The sequence below is a fragment of the Sinocyclocheilus grahami genome, unplaced genomic scaffold (genome assembly GCF_001515645.1).
Source record: "Sinocyclocheilus grahami isolate Dianchi unplaced genomic scaffold, SAMN03320097.WGS_v1.1 scaffold3.1, whole genome shotgun sequence".
Classification (NCBI taxonomy): domain Eukaryota; kingdom Metazoa; phylum Chordata; class Actinopteri; order Cypriniformes; family Cyprinidae; genus Sinocyclocheilus; species Sinocyclocheilus grahami.
Genome location: NW_015505182.1, coordinates 2,965,335 through 2,990,770, shown reverse-complemented (window position 1 = coordinate 2,990,770; position 25,436 = coordinate 2,965,335). Strand labels below are relative to the sequence as shown.

Below are 25,436 nucleotides of genomic sequence, written 5' to 3'. Positions count from 1 at the left end.
TTCTTTTCTTTATAAAATAAGGGCATATCATGTTTATTTTAATGTGTATATGTAGTTTTTTATTGTGAATGTTCTAACCGTTCTAAGCAATTTTTGCATATGTTTTATTTGAAAAATTTCAGTTAAAAATTTTGTGACAGGACAAAGCATGATACTAAAAGAAAAAAGGACCAGAATTATTGAAGCCTGTAGGAAACAGCAAATCACATAATCTCACTAATACCCATGGTTCATGAATGCTTGCTAACTGGTTGAATTTTGCATTAAAATATTGCACTTGTCATTGAAAAATGGCGTTTTGCATTCACTATTTTGCATAACTTCATCTTTTCTGTAAAGCTGGTTGTACGTTTTTTAAAAGAAAATGATTTGGCTTATAAAAATATTACATGGTTTATGTATGCGAATCCCAGAATTGTCAAATTCTGTTTGTGGGCCATGAGGGAGTTTGTCTGGACTGAGAAGCTTGCAGATGGCCTCTTATACGAGCCACTGCTGTATATATTAAGCTGGTTGCTCTGTGACTGAGTTCAAACAATATTGTGAGTCAGCCTGCAGGGACAGCATTAAAATGATGACTGTTTATGAAAAATGATGTGAAGAGGCGAGTTTGTACTCATATCACGTGCACATTTTCCTGGTGGTCAAATTATCAGTCACACTGAGGTTTGGATCATCTGCTTTATCTGTATGGAAAGAAAGAACAGTAAACGCAAATTACATCATCACCAAAACTCTACTCTGCAAAGAGAATTGCATACATAGCATAATTTGACTTGGCCTTTAGCAAGGAAGGGAATAGTAGTTTTTTTAGGTTCAAATGAAGAGCTTTAAATGGAATAAAAGCTTACTACTTACTGAATACTGCACAATATATCATATTGTATCATTAATAAGTAGAACAAAAGGCACTATTCCATCCTAAATGTTTTAAATCGTAGTAGTGTGCTACTTTGTTGTCCCCAAGGTTATTATAGTTAACTAAAACTTAAACCATAAAATAAAAAATATATAAATAAAACCTATTTTATTTCAGCTTTAACTAGCATAATTTGACTTGGCCTTTAGCAAGGAAGGGAATAGTAGTTTTTTAGGTTCAAATGAAGAGTTTTAAATGGAATAAAAGCTTACTACTTACTGAATACTGCACAATATATCATATTGCATCATTAATAAGTGGAACAAAAGGCACTATTCCATCCTAAATGTTTTAAATCGTAGTAGTGTGCTACTTTGTTGTCCCCAAGGTTATTATAGTTAACTAAAACTTAAACCATAAAATAAAAAATATATAAATAAAACCTATTTTATTTCAGCTTTAACATTTCTAACATTTTCATTTACAGTAGTTTAACGCAACGTACTAAAATAAAACTGAAATAAAAACGATGTAGTTAAAACACCTGTATAACTGTAACTATAAAAACTATAATTTAAAACTTTAATTCAACATTAAAAAATTGTCACAAGACCTTACAGTATTATCACATGACCTCATCACATTGCATGTTTAATTCAGAAGGTGTCTTCCATATTTCATTTTGGAATTAATATTGATTATTTTACTTTTTTATCCTAATATTTGTATTAAAAAAAAAGTATTTTTATGTCATGCACTCTAAAAATGCTGGGTTAAATACAACCCAGTGCTGGGTTAAATAGGGACAAACCCAGCAATTGGGCTGTTTTGACTCAGCATTTTTTAGAGTGTGGTTTGATTAAATACATCAAGAAAGGGGTTAAAAACTGGGTCATTTTACTTCGTTACACACTGGTTCACCCTAGAAAGGTCAACTGCTCTGTTGTATACTGCTCATTTTGTTAAGTAACAGGTCATCTTATACAGAAAATTTACACTTACTACACTCTAAAAAATGGTGGGTTAAATATAACCCAGCATTTTTTAGAGTGTATATATTGTAGCAATAGTAGTAGTATGCTAGTGTGCTATTCCAAACATATAGTCAGTAATGTTCCTTTTAATACTTTTAAAAAATTGTACACTGGTGCAGTGTGAGATGCAAATCCATTCCCATTACCCAGTGTAGTCTTACCAAAGGGCAGCATCCATTTGGAAAATACTTGTATTTATTATAATAAATACAAGTGTTTTCCAAATGGATAATGTGCTATAGCATGTCATCAAACACTCCCAGGCATGTCTGTTTTTACAAAACAAGTTTGTAATGATCCTAAATTTTGCCCTCTCCAGTTGTGGCCATGTTATCGTATTAAAGCCCTTTGTTGAGCTTCACGTCATTGAATTCATCCTTATCATTGAATTCAAATTTCCATCCATCAGTGGCAAAGCATTTTGTGAGCTTTACAGCGAGATAATTAGGATTCTCAGAGACTAAAATAACATGAGTTCATTTAATATGCAGTATTCATTCATTCGAAATTGTGTAATTCTGATGCCACCAGCATTGGGTTTCAAATGGAAAAGGACGAATTTCAATTGAAAGTGTACTGATGAAGCACATCCTGTGTTCTTTTGAAAAACAGAACCTTTACTGTTAAATGTTAAGTAATACTTCAGTGCATGTTTCGTTGCATGATTCAGCTTGTGAACAGCAGTGCTTCACTGAAAAATGTAGGCTGCTTTTTTATTTGCTAGACCAAATTGCTACCCTCTCAGGACAATGACTCATCTGCACTGCAGCATATATTGTTCAGATTTCACCCTGCATTTATATGAATGTGAGAAAAGAACGGGTCTTTGGTGGGCATGTTAAGCTCTCAGGACTTTGCTTGTGACACATTTTCTGAGTTTTAATTGCTCACATTCACATATAACTCGCAGGATGTGAAGGCTCATCAGATATGTGCTATTGTTCCCTGAGCTCAATAGACTGAGTAGACGGTCAGAGCCCGTAAGAGTAATGTGCCGTAGCCCTATAGAGGGCTTGAAGTCATGTTTGACTGCCTGGGTTTAAAAGGTGTGAGTCACATACAGATGAGAAGATGTACTGAATTTCTTTCTTATGCTGAGTTAACAGAGTCGAATGCAGTAGAAGACCCAAAAGAGAAGAATTTATTCACAGGTGGCAACTGCAGATAACTGAAAGAATGGTGAAAAAACGACAAGCCTTCAGCTGAATAAAACATAGACTGGTGTGAGGAGCAATTGTTCTCCAAACTGCTGGAAACAAGACAATTAACACAGTTAACAATTTAATCGTTATTTTCAAAAATGTGTTGGTAACACTTTATTTAAAAGCTTTTATTTATAATGCATTATAAAAGTAGTTTTAATGCATTAGTTATGCCTTGTAATGCACCTTATAACGCATTGTACTGTACAATCTCATGAATAATTGTAACCACATTATAACACTTATCAATTCATTGTTACACTATGCATTTTAAATTCAGTTAGAATTATTTATGATGAGATATAATGTATAACAACGCACATTCTGAATAATTATAATGCATTATACCCTTTAATAACCCTTTATAATGCATTGTACTGAAAGGCTTCAAGTAAGTGTTTCCAATGTTTTTTGGGAGTTGCAATTTTTATTTAATTTTATTTTATGCCTGCATATTTCTGCATGTTTGGTGAACCGCATGATATTTAAAAAATGTCTTCCAAATATAATCTTGAAATTAACAGATTTTCACTTCATGATCCCCAGAAATATGAATTCTTTTGAAAGAAAATTTATTTCAGAAAATAACAACAGTTAGGTGTATGGAAGACATTGTATGGTTGAACAGTTTTTTTGTTTTTGTTTTCAAATAAATTAATGGGTAGGACACAAACGATTGTCAACTCATTTGCCTATTCTTAAAAAAAATGCAAAATGGGATCTTGCCTCTGTTTCCATGTAATTTAACAGAACTAGAATTGTCTTGTATTTTCCGCTTTGGCAGAGAAAACATGGGAGAGACGGGGAGCAAGGTGGTCTTGAGGGAGACATCTGTTGATGGAGTCCAGCCCCAGGTAATCTCCATGCACACTTCAGCTTCATAGCCCAAACACATTCTACTCCGCAGAGAAATTGTGCATGGCCAAATCAAACACAAATCCTTCTCTTAAAAGTAAACATAACGGAACGTACTAAAATAAAACTGAAATAAAAACGATATAATTAAAACAACTGTATAACTGTAACTATAAAAACTATAATTTAAAACTTTAATTCAACATTAAAAAATTGTCACAAGACCTTACAGTATTTATCACATGACCTCATCACATTGCATGTTTAATTCAGAAGGTGTCTTCCATATTTCATTTTGGAATTAATATTGATTATTTTACTTTTTTATCCTAATATTTGTATTAAAAAAAAAGTATTTTTATGTCATGCACTCTAAAAATGCTGGGTTAAATACAACCCAGTGCTGGGTTAAATAGGGACAAACCCAGCAATTGGGCTGTTTTGACTCAGCATTTTTTAGAGTGTGGTTTGATTAAATACATCAAGAAAGGGGTTAAAAACTGGGTCATTTTACTTCGTTACACACTGGTTCACCCTAGAAAGGTCAACTGCTCTGTTGTATACTGCTCATTTTGTTAAGTAACAGGTCATCTTATACAGAAAATTTACACTTACTACACTCTAAAAAATGGTGGGTTAAATATAACCCAGCATTTTTTAGAGTGTATATATTGTAGCAATAGTAGTAGTATGCTAGTGTGCTATTCCAAACATATAGTCAGTAATGTTCCTTTTAATACTTTTAAAAAATTGTACACTGGTGCAGTGTGAGATGCAAATCCATTCCCATTACCCAGTGTAGTCTTACCAAAGGGCAGCATCCATTTGGAAAATACTTGTATTTATTATAATAAATACAAGTGTTTTCCAAATGGATAATGTGCTATAGCATGTCATCAAACACTCCCAGGCATGTCTGTTTTTACAAAACAAGTTTGTAATGATCCTAAATTTTGCCCTCTCCTGTTGTGGCCATGTTATCGTATTAAAGCCCTTTGTTGAGCTTCACGTCATTGAATTCATCCTTATCATTGAATTCAAATTTCCATCCATCAGTGGCAAAGCATTTTGTGAGCTTTACAGCGAGATAATTAGGATTCTCAGAGACTAAAATAACATGAGTTCATTTAATATGCAGTATTCATTCATTCGAAATTGTGTAATTCTGATGCCACCAGCATTGGGTTTCAAATGGAAAAGGACGAATTTCAATTGAAAGTGTACTGATGAAGCACATCCTGTGCTCTTTTGAAAAACAGAACCTTTACTGTTAAATGTTAAGTAATACTTCAGTGCATGTTTCGTTGCATGATTCAGCTTGTGAACAGCAGTGCTTCACTGAAAAATGTAGGCTGCTTTTTTATTTGCTAGACCAAATTGCTACCCTCTCAGGACAATGACTCATCTGCACTGCAGCATATATTGTTCAGATTTCACCCTGCATTTATATGAATGTGAGAAAAGAACGGGTCTTTGGTGGGCATGTTAAGCTCTCAGGACTTTGCTTGTGACACATTTTCTGAGTTTTAATTGCTCACATTCACATATAACTCGCAGGATGTGAAGGCTCATCAGATATGTGCTATTGTTCCCTGAGCTCAATAGACTGAGTAGACGGTCAGAGCCCGTAAGAGTAATGTGCCGTAGCCCTATAGAGGGCTTGAAGTCATGTTTGACTGCCTGGGTTTAAAAGGTGTGAGTCACATACAGATGAGAAGATGTACTGAATTTCTTTCTTATGCTGAGTTAACAGAGTCGAATGCAGTAGAAGACCCAAAAGAGAAGAATTTATTCACAGGTGGCAACTGCAGATAACTGAAAGAATGGTGAAAAAACGACAAGCCTTCAGCTGAATAAAACATAGACTGGTGTGAGGAGCAATTGTTCTCCAAACTGCTGGAAACAAGACAATTAACACAGTTAACAATTTAATCGTTATTTTCAAAAATGTGTTGGTAACACTTTATTTAAAAGCTTTTATTTATAATGCATTATAAAAGTAGTTTTAATGCATTAGTTATGCCTTGTAATGCACCTTATAACGCATTGTACTGTACAATCTCATGAATAATTGTAACCACATTATAACACTTATCAATTCATTGTTACACTATGCATTTTAAATTCAGTTAGAATTATTTATGATGAGATATAATGTATAACAACGCACATTCTGAATAATTATAATGCATTATACCCTTTAATAACCCTTTATAATGCATTGTACTGAAAGGCTTCAAGTAAGTGTTTCCAATGTTTTTTGGGAGTTGCAATTTTTATTTAATTTTATTTTATGCCTGCATATTTCTGCATGTTTGGTGAACCGCATGATATTTAAAAAATGTCTTCCAAATATAATCTTGAAATTAACAGATTTTCACTTCATGATCCCCAGAAATATGAATTTTATTTCAGAAAATAACAACAGTTAGGTGTATGGAAGACATTGTATGGTTGAACAGTTTTTTTGTTTTTGTTTTCAATGAAAGAAAATTTATTTCAGAAAATAACAACAGTTAGGTGTATGGAAGACATTGTATGGTTGAACAGTTTTTTTGTTTTTGTTTTCAAATAAATTAATGGGTAGGACACAAACGATTGTCAACTCATTTGCCTATTCTTAAAAAAAATGCAAAATGGGATCTTGCCTCTGTTTCCATGTAATTTAACAGAACTAGAATTGTCTTGTATTTTCCGCTTTGGCAGAGAAAACATGGGAGAGACGGGGAGCAAGGTGGTCTTGAGGGAGACATCTGTTGATGGAGTCCAGCCCCAGGTAATCTCCATGCACACTTCAGCTTCATAGCCCAAACACATTCTACTCCGCAGAGAAATTGTGCATGGCCAAATCAAACACAAATCCTTCTCTTAAAAGTAAACAGTAAAGACTAAACAATTAGATTATGGCTTCTCTTGTTGAGTCAAAAGCAATGTACTATTCCTTTGATGCACTGTTGTTTAGTTCATGACCATCTGTGCTTATATTTTCATGTGAGTGTGCATGTGTAGTTTATGCACTTTGAAGAGGATGTCAGTGCTAAATTCACACTCCAGTAATCTCACAGTTGGGTATTCATAGGTGATGGTGGTTTCTTTCATCCTGCTGTCAAACCCTGCTGCTTCTGTTAATCCCAATGTACCTCTAGGTCAGTTGGTCCAATCACAGCCTGCTATAAGAGTCACATGTCAGGGTCTTTTTTGATAAGTGGAGTGCATTAGTGTAGATTTAGCACCTGCAAATGGCCTGATAAAATTTGTGTTGGAGAATATCTGACAAAAGATGACTCTGAGTGACTAGTGTTAAATGTACACAATATGTGACAAATTAAAAAATGTGTTAAAAAAAACAGTACATATATCTTTGTGTCCCTTATGTAAACTTTCATGTAGTCCCCTCAGGCATGTCCCCTTGTTGACATTCAATTTAAATGCTCTTGCAAGATGTAGTCTGCCATGTCTTGAGACAGATAAAAATTCTCATGAGATTTCATGTTTGATTCTCTCCATGTGGGAAGTCTAGTAGTTTGGAGCAGGGAACGATGCAAATGCGCTAAAAGCGTGAAACAGCAGCCAAGTGAATCGATTTGCAGGGATTAAGATAAAGAACCGCCCTGCTCTGATGGGGTTTAGAGGGCTAAATCTTGGGATTATGATGTCAGGTCAGACGCTGTTGTGGGAGAGGAAATTGAATTGTCGAAGGGAATCTGACAGCCAGGATTATGCCACAGTCAGTGTGGTGATGGCAAGAGTCAGATCTGTGTCTGCCCAGTGGTTCCTAGGGTGTGACTACCACGGAATTGGATTTTCCACTTAAGAAGAGGAGGAATTCCATACGGAATCTGCACACTTTGGATTGGGACAGCTAGTTGAAACAGAGCCATACGTAGGCACAATATTACAAATGAGGCTTTACATCTGGTGAGTGTCCTTATATATGTATTATTGTTGTAAAGAGATTTGGTCAGCAACTACATGCAGGTTTTACATCATAATTTGTTCTCATTGGCTAACTTTATCAGTTTTGTTTGGCTTTTTTCTTGCAGTCATTAATTATATTTTGAGTGACTCACAGCATGAAGAATGGAGTAGCCCCAGAGACACAATATGCTTCATTTTCTCATTTATTCTTGTTTTTATGTGTGGAATTTTGATTCATTGAATTGGGAAAATGCATCTTTATTTTTAAACACAGCTTGGATGTACATACCAGTCAAGGTTTAAGGTCAATAAGATTGACATTATTTCCAAAATAAAAAAGGTTCAAATATATGCTGTTCTTTTGAATCCTTTAATCCTCTTTTCAAAGAATCCTTAAAAAAATATCTCAAGGATCATGAGATACTGAAGACTGGACTAATGGCTGCTGAAAATTCAGCTTTGCATCATAGGATTAAATTGCATTTAAAGATATATATTTAAATAGAAAACTATAGGATTAAAATGCATTTCAAATATATATTAAAATAGAAAACTGCAATACTGTAATAATATTTCAAAATGTTACTGTTTTTACAGTATTTCTGATTAAATACATGCAGCCTTGGTGAGCACAAGAGACATCTTTCAAAAACATTTAAACAATCTTACCAACCCCAAACTTTTGAATGGTAGTGTGTATATATATTGAACTAAATACCCCCCAAAATCTGTTTTCCTACTGTTAATCTATTTTTGTTGTTATCCTTTTTGATAGCTGACGCCAGCACTTGCCATAGACGGGTTAACCAAAACCAGCAAGATGAAGGTGAAATGGACCCAACTGGGCCTGGTGTTTTTCTTACTGCTGTCCATCATCATGACTTCTTGCTTCATTTGGCAGTACCAGCTGCCCAAGTTAGTTCTAGGTGAGTGAGTTGTCCACAGGTCATGTGTTAATGCACCTTTAACAGCTCCAAGACTCCTTCCTTGTGAAAGGCTTAAGTCACACTTTTAAACTTTTGAAGAAGATATTTTATTGAAATATCTTTCAGTTTTATAAAATACGTCCTACTAAATATTTATAACTGTAACAAACATCTGACTGTTTTGGTGTCAGACGTGCATGTCTGAGAGGTTACACGATGTGTGATTAGTAGATCCTATTATCTGCTGTCTCTGAGAGTGGGGATTGACTTAGAATACTAAAGATGGAAGACTGGCTTCTTTTCTAGGTGAACGTGTGGTGGAGCTACATATGTGAAGCAGTTTTGTGCTGCTTAATCTATAGACCACACACCATTATGTGATGAAGTGAATTCACTAAAACACAATCAAGTTTAACCAGGCATTATGTAAACGCAGTAAATCACTAGTCCAGTGTGTATTGTTATTGTCGTTCCTAAAACTATTAAAGCATTTTTGTTAATTAAAAAACATGGATAAAATATAAATATTAGGTAAATGAAATTAGAAACTAAAATCTGAAAGTTTAAATTGAAGCATTAAAATGACTAATTGGTAAGTTAAAGCTAAAACTGAAATAAAAATAAATTAAACCTAAATAATATAAAACTAATAATAAAAAACTAAATCACAAAACAAAATTACTAAAAATCTAACTAAAATTAAATAAACTGAAAATAAAAGATAATTCAAAATATGCATGAAAACTATAAGAGTTTATAAATAATAAAATAACACTGGTCATTGTCATTCTGTTCAAGTGCAAACACATTCTATAATAAGCCAGTTCTCTTTCCAGTGTGTCTCCTCCTCAACAACCTGACACTCAGAAATGGCCAGCAAGATGGATAATTGCAGCATGCTATTTGCATTAAGCACCAATTTTGTCCATTGCCTGATTTGCATAATTTCTTTGGTCATTTGGTGCCTGTGCAGTTCATTCGAAGTGAATTTAACTCTAATCAGTTAACTCCCTTTATAAAGATGATTTTTTTTCAACCCACATGATGGCTTATGTTATTCTCAAACGTTGTTTACAATTTTTTAAACCATTGAAATGTATATATTTTTAACCAGAACAATAACAAAATGTATTCAAGCAAACATTTGTCTCTATTGATGTTCATTTTGTTATGAAAATTAAAGTGGGGCTTATTATTTGTACATGTATGTCGACCGATTATCGGTCTGGACGATTTTAAGCATTTATGGTTATGGTACCAGCCATTTTCAGTGCTCTGTTCACTAAATTTCAATGTTTATGCAGAAATCTCTAAACACTCCTCTTAGAGTTTCATCTTAGGTCGTTCACTTTCTTTTTTATATATATGTGTATGGCTGTGTGCCCATTCTTAAGAAGAAAGTAATGGGGAAAGATCCAAATCTGTGAGAATGTGCCCTCGCTTCCCGGAGCCCACACCTCTTGAACACCCCATCCCCTCTTTGAAGGAGGCACTTGAGAAGGTAAGCATGTAAAGATTGAAAACTAATCTCTTCACTGCCCAAAAATCATATTTAATCAGTATTTTTGTGCTCTTTGTTCAGTGATTTTGTTGAATCTAATAATTTGCTTCCTCCTTATTCGAAAACTCAAGTCTATATCATGATTTCAAAATGTCCTCTTGCACACTAGATGCCATTAGAGCAAAACCCTTGGCTGCAAGTGCACCAGCTTATAAATGCTTTTCCTCCATTTGTACCTGTGACCATTAAAAGCATAAAACACCTTCATTGCTCTTTAAAGCAGCGGTAAAAAATAAATTACTGCTGCTGGAGGCATTCCTGACAGCACCTTAAAAATGTGTTGCATGAAATGAAATTACAATGTCAGATGTGGTAATCAGTGTATGAATTATGAATATGAGAGAGCCACACAATGATCCTTGAGGAGTTTCACACAATATTTAGACAAAAACATGATTAGGAAATATAACTCATTTGTCATCATAAGAGTGTTGGCTCATAGACTAAGTACTTTAAATAAAAAACCGCTCTCAGTATTTAAGGACTTTATTATTACACTGAAATGTGTAATTTATGTGCCACTATCATCATCAAATGGAATTGCAAAAATACTGACTTTTTTCAAACAGGTTTCCTGAATACTCTGCCCATCGGCCATTGGTTGGTCCAACAGAATGTTCCACCTCAAAAACACATGCCATTGGTTGAGCTGATTCTGCTGGTCGGCATGCTAAACAAAGCAATTTTTTTTTGATTGCCACTGTAATATTTCTTGTCATGCTTACTTACACTTGTTTGTACTGGAAATATATACGTTCAAAAGCAAATCACATTTGACTATAAATACATTCTATGTATGCCGGAATCGTTGTTGCCATATTAACTAATGTAATTGTCATTTATCTAGGTTGATGCACTTCTGCGCAATAGCATCAACCCCGTCAGTCTGCCCTCATTGTCAGCTATTGTTACTTACAATGACACAGTACTGTGGACAGGGAACTTCGGCAAGAGAAATGGAAGTGATCCTAACTCTGCACCACCAAATGAATACACCATTTACAGGTAAGACATGTATATGGTATTATATAATATATTTTTAAATATATATATTTATGTGTTATGTTTTTTAAAAATCCATGTATGTATGTATTTCATATTAAATTTAATTTATTATTATTATTTACATTTATATATATATAGTTTTTTTTTTTCTTTTTTCTTTTTGAAAGTTGGGTTGTTGTGCTTCAGTTAAGTAAAAAATCTAGTTGTTTCAGGTGCAAGTGAATTAAAAACTAGACCAACACGAGCATATTGCTTTTTTTCAGTGCAGAAAGCAATGTGCTGAAACGTTTGCTCATGTTGGTGTTGCAAACCTCTTTGTTTGACTTGAAAGTTACATTCAAAATACTTGCTCATACTTGTTGATAGGAGACATTATAAACTTGCCTCTCCATAGCACACAAATCACCCTCATATAATAAAGTCTGGCAATGAGAGGGAACGTTATCATAATTGCCAATTAGGTGTCTGTGTGCCCCCCCTCCCTTTTTTTCCTCCCCCTTCTCGAAGGTCCTTGATTTGGACCCATATAGCTGCAATCATTCAAGCATCATCACCTAAGAGCTATGCTGCTCTTTTTCAGTGAAGAAGCACACAGCTCCACAGTTAGAGCCCAATTATCTGCCAAGCCTGATTTAATCAATCCAAATCCACTCCTAATTTGCTCATTTTACATTACACAGTGGAGCCATTTCAAGCACCACAGCTTAACGTTGTTGCATTTTCAAAGTGGACAATAGCCAGACTGCTTTCTCTATTGAAAGCCATGGACTCAATGTTGTTATTGTTTTGTTTGTTTGGGGGTTTTTTTTGGGGGGGGGGGGGGGGGGGGGGATTTTATATTTACAAAGATGTAGATTTTATATTTACAAAGGGAAAGGGTTTGTACAAATGTCGCATAATTTGCATTTACATCGCACACACATTTCCCTTAGTTTTTAAAACCTCTCAATGGATTGTATTGCTGTGCTGTGTTTAAGGCCAAAGATTATTTCTAAAGGTCCTGAGGGTTGGCAGCTGCATGGTATGGTCTTGAATACAGATGATGAAGCTGCTGGTTTTTATCAGATCTTGAGAATATATAGCCACTTTCCCTGCCTTCTGAGAAGTAATCTTTTCTGAGTCCTGTTAATGCTACTGAGCTGCTTTTCTCTAGTTCTAGCTGTAAAGATCATCTTGTACACAACCCAGCTATTGTTTGCATGCATGGCTCAAATTATTGTAATGGATTGTGGAATGGTTTTATGACATTTTCAGAGTCAAGGGTGTTCACAAATATAATCCATCTTTGAGTAGCGAGGTGTTTTGACCTGCATACTCACATGGCTGAGAAGTATATAGGATTTATGAGGGTACTCTGTTAGGAGATGTCATTTTCATTGTTCAAAAGGCTGAGATTGAACTCATAAACCACTCAAGGACAGTCTCAGTGTCAAGTTCTGACGCACACTGGGTTAGCTAGTCAATCAACGTCACACAATACAAACAACTGAACAAGTCAGGAATTGTTAAAAGCCTTTTCAGAACGTAAAGTCTATTACAACAGTGAAATTTGGAAATATGACAGTTTTATTGAAATACACAAAAAATAAAAATTAATTTTTAAATAGGGATTTTTTTATGACATGCTTTGATGCTTAAAGTAGCATTATACTTGACTTGATGTCTAGCAATTCCATTGCATTTTAATGATTAATAATTTATTTTCATTGCTGATCTCACAGCACCAGTGTGAAAGCTGTTGACATTTTTTCATAACCAGATTATTTTCATAAATAATAAAAAAAATCTTATTTTGAGCGCATTAGACTATAGAAAGCGTCTGAATCTTCTGCATGATTGCTCTTCTGTAGAATTGCCAGTGTATCCAAGATCTTTCCCACCCTGATGCTGTATCGACTGTGGGAAGACGGCAAAGTGGGCTCTCTGGATGACCCACTGGAGAAGTATGTGGACAACTTCACCATTAAAAACCCCTTGGGAAAAAGCAGAGACTCTGAGCTGAAATACGTCACTGATGGGCTGATCTTCCTTGACAGCGGTGAGGTTCAAATCCGATCATCCTCTGTAACATTAAGAAGAATGGCCAGCCAGCTTTCTGGTAAGTTTCCAACTTCCAGTCTTGTGTCAAGAAGCAATTCCATGATTGCACAATCAACGAACGTTGGAATGACAACACAGCATGTAATAACCATAGCAGTAGGTCAAAATGAATGTTTCTTTGAACTCAGCGGTGGGCCAGCTGTCTGACCTCAGTTGCTAGTAGCGAACATGGACAATTTAGTGGAACAAACTCGAGAGTCTCATTTTTTTTTTTTTTATTAAAAAACTCATCTATTGCAATATCACAGAAATGAGAGTAATATGCCTGTAGTGACTGGCGAAATACGCCTTCACTTGATGTGTGTGATTACTGATCTCGGCAGCTATGCCAGCTAGTTAAAATGAAAAGTTAATAGAATTTTTAATCCTTTCAGTGCAGAAATGAAACAGTCAAAGCTCTCATCAGTGTTAAAGTCTATTGCTGTTGCTGTCTTCAGTAGTTTGCTGTTGTTCCATCTCATCCATTCTTTTTTTCAAATGTAAAGCAATGGACACGGACAGTGTTACGACCTTGGACAAACTTAATTTATGCAGAAAAATTCAAAGCTTATATCCAAACTGATCATACAGAGTATGTCTGGTTAGAAAAAATCTGGTTGTGCACATGCAGAACATGCTTTATTATGCTGATGATGAAATTCCGGTCACACACACTGTATGCATACCTTAGCATGCACATAGCATGCGTTTTTGTTACTCTGTCTTTAAACTCGAGTTTAAATGTCCAGTTACTCACAAGCTGCTGCCATTTTTGAGTCCGATATAGGTTTTAACTCCAAAATCCTTCAATAATAACCTCTGCAGAGCCCGCACTACATTTATCCTCCTTCATCCACATTTCCTTACTGTAACTTGGCAGCCCATGTTTCAAGTGTAGAAAGTTAAATGATTTATTCTGACTTTTGAATTATTACTTAATCAGATTATTGGTGTGAATGAACAGGACAAACTATTTTGTCCTTAGTTTCAATACAGGCTCTTCTTGTGGAGAAAGTTTGGTGTTCTGAACATTTTTGTTCATAGTACAAGTTTTTTGAACCCTTTAAGAGAACATGAATTTCCCTAAGCTGCTGAAAGCAAATAGCTTTTGAAAGAGTCACAATTATGCATTATTCACCATATTGTATTTTTTTTTAAGGTCTACCCAGAAGACTCCGTGGAACTAACTTACTGTGGAAAGGGAAGACCAAGGCTGCAATCAACCTCCTGCAAGATGATGTGCTCGTTGCTGATCCAGGGACCAAGTAAGTTTCCACCGCATTAATTTAGCTGATTTATGTAACCGTATTTGTTCCTATCAGCTACTTTAAATGAACTCATTTTGTGCCATCTGAATTGCTGTTTCTCTGTTGAAAGGTTATGGACCATGACGATAATGATAATAACTTTTCTGTTGTCTCCTAATAGCACGCCTTTGAGGTTGAAGGAAGATTTAACGTATTGTTCTCTTCAAATTTCCCTGTTAGATGTCACTACAGCAATTTGGCGTTCTCTTTGCTCGCCCATGTCCTATCTGAGAGAGTTGTGGGTATCAATTATCAGCGATGGATCACGGATAACATTCTGGGCAGGCTGGGAATGGAGGACACAGGGTTTGACATCAATCCTAGTATCCAAAGTCAAATGGCTGTAGGTGTGTACACCAGTGGCCAAACAGCACCTCTTTATGACTTGGGCTGGTACCGCCCCTCTGGCCAGATGTATTCAACAGCTGCTGACATGGCTAAATTATCAATGATGTTACTGGGAGCCTATCACCGCAAGCTATTGGAGCCTGACACTTTAAAAATTATGCTAACCCCTCTGTTCCGCTGCGACAAAGACTACTTCGCCAACCGCACCGGAACACCGTGGGAAGTGAACGAACAGATGGGATATGAAGTGCTTCGCAAGGATGGTGATCTAGATGGCTACTCCGCTACATTCTCTCTGGTGCCTCGGCTTAAGTTAGGATTGGTGGTGCTAATGGCAGGTACACGGCCACAGAACCAGGATATGGTTTCAAAGGTCTACTCGCATATCATTCCCGCCATGGAGAGGGCCTTCAGGGAGGCCAGGCGGTTTCTTATTCCTCCCCCCAGTCCTGCACCCTACGTCGGCTTTTACACTTACGGCAACATCACGTTTTATGAGATTAAAGCAGGGCCAGATGGTGTCTTGATCATGCAGCAGTTTGGACCTCAAATAGAGGATCTCATCCCTGAGCGGTACCGGACCATAAAATTGAATTACCTAGTGGACCGAGTCTTTAGAGTTGTGTTTGAGAAAGAATATCCTTGTGTGCTGCGTGTCAACACTGCATCCGTGTCCCTCGAAGCTCAAGACGGGCAGCTGTTTAACTTTTATGTCTTTGACAAGAAAGGCGTGTCTCCTGGATTCGATGCTCCAGGGCTCAACACATATAATGTGATTAGAATATCCCGCAGACCTACATTCTCTAACTGAGGATGAAATGGTTACTGAAAATTGTGCTCTGAGACACTGGGGGTTTATATACAAGCGATTGAATCAAATCATAACAGTGGATGGTTATCACTGTCATTGTTTTTCCTGTAATAGCTTGTTTACCCTGTGAAATTTCAGCATAACCTATATTTGCACATACATTCATATCCTTGTATGTATATATATATATATATATATATATATATATATATATATATATAAATGTCCTTCAGTAATAGTAAGAAGCTTCACAATCTTCAGAATGTTTAATTTCACTACGTTTGACAGTGGCCACAACTTCTTTAACTATGAAAATTTAACAGTAAATTTATAAAAATGCAGACTTAATTTATGGGTATATGATTGATTTAATCTGGTCTCACGATTACATTAATCACATTGTTCCTAAGTGTTTGAGTAAGAGTTGAGCATTAGCCATTGTGTGTGTGTGTTTACATGCTGTCTGTCTTCATCACTGCTGTCTGCAGTCTGTGGGCTCTGTGTGTCTCTGTCTGTCCTCAGGGGAGGAGGGCTACCAGACGAATCGTCCCGCATCCGTGTCCCTCGAAGCTCAAGACGGGCAGCTGTTTAACTTTTATGTCTTTGACAGGAAAGGCGTGTCTCCTGGATTCGATGCTCCAGGGCTCAACACATATAATGTGATTAGAATATCCCGCAGACCTACATTCTCTAACTGAGGATGAAATGGTTACTGAAAATTGTGCTCTGAGACACTGGGGGTTTATATACAAGCGATTGAATCAAATCATAACAGTGGATGGTTATCACTGTCATTGTTTTTCCTGTAATAGCTTGTTTACCCTGTGAAATTTCAGCATAACCTATATTTGCACATACATTCATATCCTTGTATGTATATATATATATATATATATATATATATATATATAAATGTCCTTATATTTCATACATCATATCCTTCCTTTTATATATGTATAACAACCTTTGGTAACACTTTACAATAAGGTTCCATTAGTTAATGTTACTTAATGTATTACCTAACATGAACAAACAATGAACAATACATTTATTACAGTATTTATTAATCTTTGTTAATGTTAGTTATTGAAAATACAGTTGTTCATTGTTAGTTCATGTTAATTCACAGGGCATTAACTAATGTGAACAAGCACAAATTTTGATTTTAATAATGCATTAATAAATGTTGAAATGAACATGAACTAAGATTAATAAATGCTGTAGAAGTATTGTTCATGCTTAGTTCAAGTTAACTAAAGTAGTTAACTAATGTTAACTAATGAACCTTATTGTAAAGTGTTACCCAACCTTTTTTGTACAGTTAGCATCATACATAATTTATTAAAGGTATTTCCTCATTATGAATGATCCATGTGTTTTTTTTCCCCAAGCAAAATAACATTATTTGAATAATGAGCTCTTATGGAATTTATCTCATTGGGTTTATTGGTCTCACTAAATCACTGTCACATTTTTATTTTCTATGCTATTGCAACTGAATATGCAGAAATAAATCAAGTTTCCAGTGCTTTAATAGACTTTTATGCAAAATAAGCTTTGTTTTAAGTCCTGTTCTATGTAGGAATATTAATGTGATGATTATTTAAAAGTTCAAAGAAAAATCTTTTAAAAAGATTTGAAAATGACAATCATTTTGATTGTAAATTTTCAACATGTCCATAAATAGCATTGAAAGGTCATTACGGATTCTCTGACTTTTAGCGTTTTGTACTTGGGTTTTCTCCTGTGTTTTATTATTATTATTATTATTATTATTATTATTTATTTTTAAGAATAAGAATGTAATTATGAGGATGCAAATAAGTTTTGTCTCCCAATATTTGCTTAGGTCTAGTTTGCATGGCTGAATTAATACAATTTATTTACAAAACTATACCAAACATACCAAAATAAACAGGTATCTGCAATGGGAGCCTAGCTCTGCAGTATGTGTTAAAATAGGGGATTTGGAAAGACATACCTGCTAAAACTGATAACATATTCAAAACCTTTTTAATACAGTGTGCAAAATTAGTTTATGCATGTACCTATACTTGCAAATGATTTTTGTATTGTATATGAACTTAGTGTTAAACCCAATGTTTTTCTTCTATCTCTAATGTTCTATAAATTAATCTAAAATATCAGGGGGTATTTTACCCCCTGGAATGCGATTTTTACCAGGAGACCCCCCTCGAAACACGATTGGGCTGGTTTTGGGCTAGTTTTGAGTAGCAATTGGGTGGGTTTTGTTGTAAAAACCTGGCAACCCTGCACACGAGTCCGGTGGAGAGAAGTTCTTCAGTAGTTATGTGTAAGTAGGCTGTCAAGGCTATTTTATTCACTTTAAACATCGGATGAAGTGTTGTTTTTTTCTCTTTAATACAGATGATGCTGGATCATTAATATATTAGTCATGACAAAATATTATGATATCCGATGTACTTTTCTGAGCGATAATAAGTTTACCTAGCTTAGCTCATTTAATACTGTAGCTTGTTGGATAGTAAGTCACCCACTACAACTAGCAGGGCGATAAGCCTGAGTGTGAACTGATATTAGGCTAATATTGTAGACCTACCAATGTGTTGGGTTTTGCTCAATATGATGTTAAGTGGCAGGTGGGCTTGGTGAGGGTGAATATCTAAATAAGTCCTCAGTCCCAAACGAAACTACTAAAATACTATGTGGAGGATGCAAAATAATTTAATAATTCTAGTTCACCCAAAAATGAAACTTACCCCATGATTTACCTATCCTCAAGCCATCCTAAGTGTATATGATTTTCCTCTTTCAGAAGAATACAATCAGAGTTATATTTAAAAGCATCCTAGCTCTTCCAAGCTTTATAATGGCAGTGAATGGGTGTTATTTTTCAATAGTCCAAACGAAGTCTAATAAAGTGCATCCATCCATCCATAATTAAAGAATGTGCTTTACATGGCACCGGGGGGTGGAGGGGTGGGGGGAGGAGGTTATAAAGGCCTCCTGTAGAATCGATGACCCCAATGAACTTTTACTTAGTTAAAAAAAAATGGTTCCCTTCATCTCAGTGGAATAAAATTAATTGACTTTTCAACATTTTATATCTATATTCACTATATTGTCTTGATTCAGTTGTTGAAGTTATGTAAAACATTTTTTTACAAATCTGTCCCTTGGGGTCAATATGACCCCACATTGAAATGAATCGGAAATGTGAAAAAAATTATATATTTTTTTTTATTTGTCAAAAAAAAAAAAAATTTCGGTATAAATCTGAAAATTTCCACACAGAAATGAAGGCCTGGTACTAGAGCACAAATACAATGTATAAAAGACATGCTCACTCACTCACACACACACACACACAAACAAACAAACACACGCAGGTATGACTGCCACAGAGAGCATTTGTATAGAATTTGGCAAAATAAAACCAGCCAAAAATGCAGAACAAAGATATAAAGGGGTGAGACCTAATGCACGCACACGGGCACACTCACACACACACACACACACACACACACACACACACACACGCACACACACACACAGACACAGGTATGATTGCCACAGATAGCATTTGTATCAAATTTGGCAAATGAAATCAGCCACAAATGCAGAACACGTTTGAGATAGACCTAATGCATGCACATGCACACACTTCTGCATATTGCTGTTGGTTTTATTTACATTTTTAATTTCTTCCACATTCTAAAGTTATTTTATTTTTATTTTTTTTACACTTGGTTCATTAAAATCAATAATATGCAACTACAATCTGACTCTAAGTCTTGTCCTTTAGGTGTGTTTTATGTGGCATTTTTCTGTCAAATTTCTGTGGCATTTTTTGAAAACAGACATTTCAAAATGCGTCAAATACCACAAAAAAATATACCATTTAAAAGAATATTAAAATGAATGGCTCTCTATGGCCCTCTGCTGGTCAAAACAATTTATTTCCTAAACTGTAATCCTTTTAGGTTTATTTCTAACCAGCAGATGGCAGACATCTACATCTAACACCTAGATCAATATCCAGAAGTAACTTAAATAAAATTTAGGTCGTCCTTTAAGTGATTTTTTTCATAAAACATGTATATTTCACATGCAAACTAATGGTGTAGTTGAGGAATTTTGTGGTAAAAAGGTACAAAAGTACTTCATATCTCCCAAAACACAGCATTAATGTATAGATGAGAAGTAAACAAAAAAAATGATATATTATTTGTATGATTAAAAATTTATATATTTTTCACAATTACTCTTTCAATGTTTGAGGTCATATTGACCCCAAGGGACTTAAGTGTAAACAGGAAACGAGGACCATTTGAGGGTTAAGAAAAATATCTATACTTAAAACTTTATAAACATAAATTTCTAGCTTCCGCTAACTGACATACGCACGTTCACAACAGAATGTCATTGCAGGCGGACGTCGGCGTAGAGTAAGCTCCAGTGAAAAGTGATGAACGCGGAAGCGCAGAGGAGAGAGCAAAACAAACCACTGGTCATGAATTATAAGTACAAAACTTTGGAATTTGTAAGGAAAAATGTCGGAGGATTTCGATATAAGCCAAGAAAAGACTGGCTTTCCTTTGATAAAGTAATAAAGTACTAAATAAAGTAAAGTAACTTTGTTTCCTAACTTATACTATACGCCGACGTCCTACATCATCCAACAGAACAGCATTCTATTGTGAACGCATGTACGACAGCTAATGGAAGTGAGAGATTACGGTTTATAAAATGTTAAAGGGGTCCTATTATGCTCTTTTACAAAGTCTTGATTTAGTTTTGGGGGTGAACTAGAACATGCTCTCATGCTTGGTGGTTCGAAAAACACATTATTTTCACATAATTTACATTATTAAAATACCTCTCTCCCCAGGCTGGCACAAACGGCTCGATTAGTTCCGGCTTTGATGAAGGTCCACCTTCCGAAAAACAAAATGTGTTGTGATTGGTTAGCTTTCCCAGTGCGTTGTGATTGGTGAACAGCTTAGACGGTGTTTCAGTACTGCCCCGCCTCTTGCTCTGTCTTTCAACAAAAACAAAGACGTTCGGGCACGGAGGTGAAAAAAACAGTGTTCCAGGCGGTCGCACACCGGACGAGAAGCGCAGAGTCGCGCCACGGCTTTAAAATTCAAATACATTATTTTCTATGAGTGTAGGCACACCGGCGGCACCGTTCGACGTCTGTCCGCGGCGCCCAGCTATGTTGTGTTATATTTGTAAGAATTGTTCTAGAACAGCGGTTCTCAATCCCAGTCCTCGCGTACCCCCTCTCTGCATGTTTTGCACGTCGGACCCCTTTATATATGGATATTTTTCTTACAAAAACGCATCGATTCGCTACAGGAGGCCTTTATTCACCCCCGTAGCTGTGTGAGGCACTTTTTATTATGGATGGATGCGCTCTATTGGACTTCTTCTGGACTATTGAACAATAACACCCATTCACGGACATTATAAAGCTTGGAAAAGACGTTTTTAAAAATAACTCCAATTGGATTTGTCTTAAAGATGAAAGTCATATACACCTAGGATGGCTTGAGGGTGAGTAAATTATGGGGTAATTTTCATTTTTGGGTGAACTATCCCTTTAACATGTAGTTGATTATACAGAACAGGTGATACAGACTTCATGTGTATTGTACAGATGTCCAATTTCATTTTTAAACAGACGCATAGCAGCAATTTTGATATTTATTAATCAATGGCCTTGTTGTCTCCTGTTATTTCACTAATGTCCACATGAACCGTAATACTGACCATGAATGCTGTGGCTCTTCTGCAGAAATGTACAGTGTTTTATTTTCATTCTAATTGTTTTCTTTGGACAAGATAACTACACTGGTTATCATTAGCTTAAGGTGGTGTTTAGCTTCAAAAAGCCTGATAGATTTATCCAAATATAATATATTAATCCAATATTAATCCAAACCCAGTATGTGTCTATTCACATGTATTTTAAGGAACTGCCTATTATGTACATAGTATTGTAATTGACACATTTCACATCTTAGTCTTTTTCTGTCCTTTGTGAGAGGTAACCTAGGCTTCCCATGTGAGATCACAGCTCATGTTGTCTCACATGAAAGCATTCATTCTCTGGTTCCCACCTGCTGCTGATAATGACAAAAGGATGTGAGCCGTCCGCGTTCCTGCTCTTAGCCTGGATGTTGGAGATCAGTGGGGGGTCTTTGGGGATGATGTAGAAAGGTGTCGAGTCATTACGAGAAGAGCTCGATGGCAGGCGACTGCACACCAGCGCTTGAAATCGCTCCCGGAAACGACTGGAGAGAAGGTTGTAGATGATGGGGTTAACGGCGGAGCTGAGGTAAAAGAGCACTCCTGAGATTATGTGCACATATTCGAATATGTTATGCATGTGGTCCGTCCAACTTGTGATGAAGCTCCACAAGAGTCGGTCGATGTGGAATGGAGCCCAGCAGATGGCAAACACTAATACCACCAAAACTATAGGAAGAGAGAGAGAAGAAATCAAGTAAATAAATGTTACAATCAACTGTAAAAGCAAGCCCTCAGATCCACAGACTGCCCTTCAGGCATCATTCCCAGAGCTCCACTGGCATCTCAGTCCCCCACTAGAATACCTGATTCTGATTGGTCAGCTGTATTTAGGCCACATACTTTATGCAAGTGCTAGTATTCAGTTATTAGCTTCTAGTGACGCAAGATTCTCTTAATGCCTCATTGTGTTGCAGAATATGGAGACATGCAATTCATTACCAAATGAAAGTGCATGACCTGGCAAACACAAGTTCACATACTTGCGTTAAGTATGTTTCTGGCTTAATATTCAACAGCATCCATGGCAACCAATCCAATTGAAACTGACGTTACTTTCACACATGTTGTATCACTTTCTCTTGGTTTATACAAACCATAATGTCACCATCTTGTAGTTATCGACTGTACTGAAAATCCAACACAGTCTCATGGATTTTCATAACTATTTTACTTCTTGGTGAATTGGAGGGTAATTCATATAAAAATTTATATTAATATATAAATATATTCATATATAAATTTGTATGATCCCTCATATGCTCATTGTTGTACGATCTGCTTACACCCCAGTGTCAATTATGTTGTTTAGGAGTGGTTTACATTTTTCTGAATTAATTTGTCTGGCGTTTCGCTAGGGTGAAGAAGAAAACTTTAAATCAAATTATTCAATTAAAATGTAAATCATTCACTAAATCAATTAAAAATTACTATATACTATCCAACATAAAATGTTTATACTTTGGACTAATTGTTTATTCAATGAAATGTAATCAGTAGAGTGCTGCAGGCTGCAGGTCTCACTCTATTTCCCCTGACATTGAAACAGAATGAATTGTTAGGTTGCAATCTAACAGTTATATTATATACAGTAAAACTGAAGTTGTGAGTCATGCGAGGCATGAAAAAAAACTTTTGTTTTATTAGTACAAAAGGTTTTCATTTTTATAAAACTATTTTTAGTCATATCAAAATGCAAGCTCTGAAATCATGAGGCACTTTCCTTTTCAGGATAAAAATGCACTGCTAAATCTTCTCTCAAACACTAGCTATATATATATTCCATAAAATATCAATGTGGTGAGCTTATCGTTGAGTCTATAATTGAATAGCTTTAATAATGAATAATTTGTGCCATGACAGTTTGTAATTGTATAGACACATGCACTATAAAAGCAGATGAAAGTGTCTTGCTTCTAGGTCCCATTCGCCATGTTGGTTCACTTTACTTTGCGAGTCTTACCAGAGCAGAGAACCATTATATGATCATAACACCTGGTAAAAACTGAAAGATGCTCTGGGAATAGTATCATCGCCATTAGGGAAAGGCATCCAGATGGATGTTTTCAGACATCTAATTGATCCTCAGCAAGCTTTTACAGTGGGATTTGTATTTGCTATGCCATTGGATTTGTCATAATAATGTCCAAAATTAAACAAAAGGAAATGTTATGTTTTAAAACATTTTATAAAAGTGAAAACCTGTTGAAAATAAAAAGGCTTTTGTTTCTTCTCTGAACCATATCTTGCATAACTCACTGCCTTAGTCTCACTATGCAGTATATTACTCATAGATTTTAACCTAACCGTTAATTTGGTGTTAATTTTACTGGAAATAGAGTGAAATGCATGAGAAATACTGCCTGCAGCATTGTGTGGCCTTCCTCATTTTTTATGCAAAAAAATAATTTATCATATAAACAAAAGTTGTATATATATAAGGGATATGGTCATCACTCACAATGCATCTTGGTGACCTGCCTCCTCCGTCTACTGTGCAGATGGATTTTCCAGCTGTCTTGGTTCTTATCCAGCTTGTCCTTCCTCTGCTTCTGTCCCCTGCCCAGTGTCAGACCAATCATCAGATAGAGCACACTGATCATCATCATGGGGACAAAGTAAAAGAGCACAGTGGTGACCTGGATCACCAAGTTATACATCCATTTGGGCTTGAGCAGGTTGCAGGTAGCTGATTCCAGAACCCTCTCTGGCAGGTACTGGTACTGCAGGCCATGAAGCGAAGTGTTTGGGATGGCGCAGATCAGGGACAGAACCCAAACGCTAGTGATGACCCTTTGAGCGTGCTTGTTTGTAATCGTGTAGCGGGTTTTGAGCGGGTGAATCACAGCAATGTAGCGTTCCACGCTCAGCACTGTAACGTTGAGCACAGAAGCAAAACAAACTGTCTCAAATAAGAAGATCTTGAAGCAGCAGATGCTTTCGCCAAAGGGGAAGGGGTAGTTCTGCCAGAGCTCGTAGATTTCCAGTGGCATGCCGAAGATCAGCACCAGCAGGTCTGAGATGGCCAGGCTAAAAAGATATAGGTTGGTGGGTGTCCGCATCTTCCTGTCTTTAGTGATCACAGTGCAAGTGAGGAGGTTTCCCAAGACCCCTGTGATGAAGATGAGGATGTATGTAAAGGTTACGGGGAAGAAGAAAGAAGATTGTCTAGGGCCCAGAAGCCTAAACAGAACTTCATCCATGGTCTGAAGGTGACAGCGTCCACTCTCATTGCCGATAAAGTTGAATGTAGTGCTGTTGCAGAGCACATAATCCTGGTCTGATCCATTCACAGACTCACAAAGGCAGGTCAGAGCCATCATGGGAATTGAAGGGTGAAATGATTAAATGAGCCTGTCTTGAAGTAAGCGTTTGAACTGCTCACCTCTCAGACTGCACCTTCAGCATGATGGAGACCTGTGTCAAACAGTTTTGCACAATCTAAGTGCAGTCTAGACAATATAAAGGCTGATGCAGTTTAGCAAGCAGTATGTTTACAGGAATACTATCTACTTTTTCTCTTGATTGTTGTTATTTCCTCAGTTCCAAACTGATTAGAAACATCCTTAACAATTAAACAGCATGCCTACTGCATAGAAGCAGCTATGTTTATATAAAAATGTTTATTTTAGCCTATGCATGAATCAGTATGCATCAGCATTTTGTCTAATTTATATTTTATATATATAGCCCCCCCCCCCCTTTCCCCTACTAAAACATCAATGCCATCTAATC

At 36.1% G+C, this 25,436-nt stretch overlaps 1 protein-coding gene and 1 pseudogene across 6 annotated transcripts in view; one reads left to right on the top strand and one right to left on the bottom strand.

Annotated features, from left to right (window-relative positions):
* Positions 1-16,063, top strand: part of lactbl1b (lactamase, beta-like 1b) — a 35,447-nt gene extending 19,384 nt beyond the window's left edge. Inside the window, exons 1-8 of one of the 6 annotated variants that reach the window (XM_016254269.1) lie at positions 6,558-6,726; positions 8,644-8,794; positions 10,189-10,295; positions 11,203-11,360; positions 13,211-13,303; positions 13,397-13,458; positions 14,599-14,704; positions 14,927-16,063. In XM_016254269.1, the coding sequence (XP_016109755.1) occupies positions 6,580-6,726; positions 8,644-8,794; positions 10,189-10,295; positions 11,203-11,360; positions 13,211-13,303; positions 13,397-13,458; positions 14,599-14,704; positions 14,927-15,905 (1,803 nt within the window). In that variant the 5' untranslated portion in view covers positions 6,558-6,579 and the 3' untranslated portion in view covers positions 15,906-16,063. Of the gene's footprint in view, positions 1-3,780; positions 3,950-6,557; positions 6,727-6,846; positions 7,869-8,643; positions 8,795-10,188; positions 10,296-11,202; positions 11,361-13,210; positions 13,459-14,598; positions 14,705-14,926 lie in introns of those variants that run through there. The other 5 variants (XM_016254198.1, XM_016254055.1, XM_016253970.1 and 2 more) reach the window with 5 other exon arrangements.
* A 5,997-nt stretch (positions 16,064-22,060) lies between these two features.
* Positions 22,061-25,051, bottom strand: LOC107581998 (neuromedin-U receptor 2-like; annotated as a pseudogene).
* Positions 25,052-25,436: the final 385 nt, after the last annotated feature.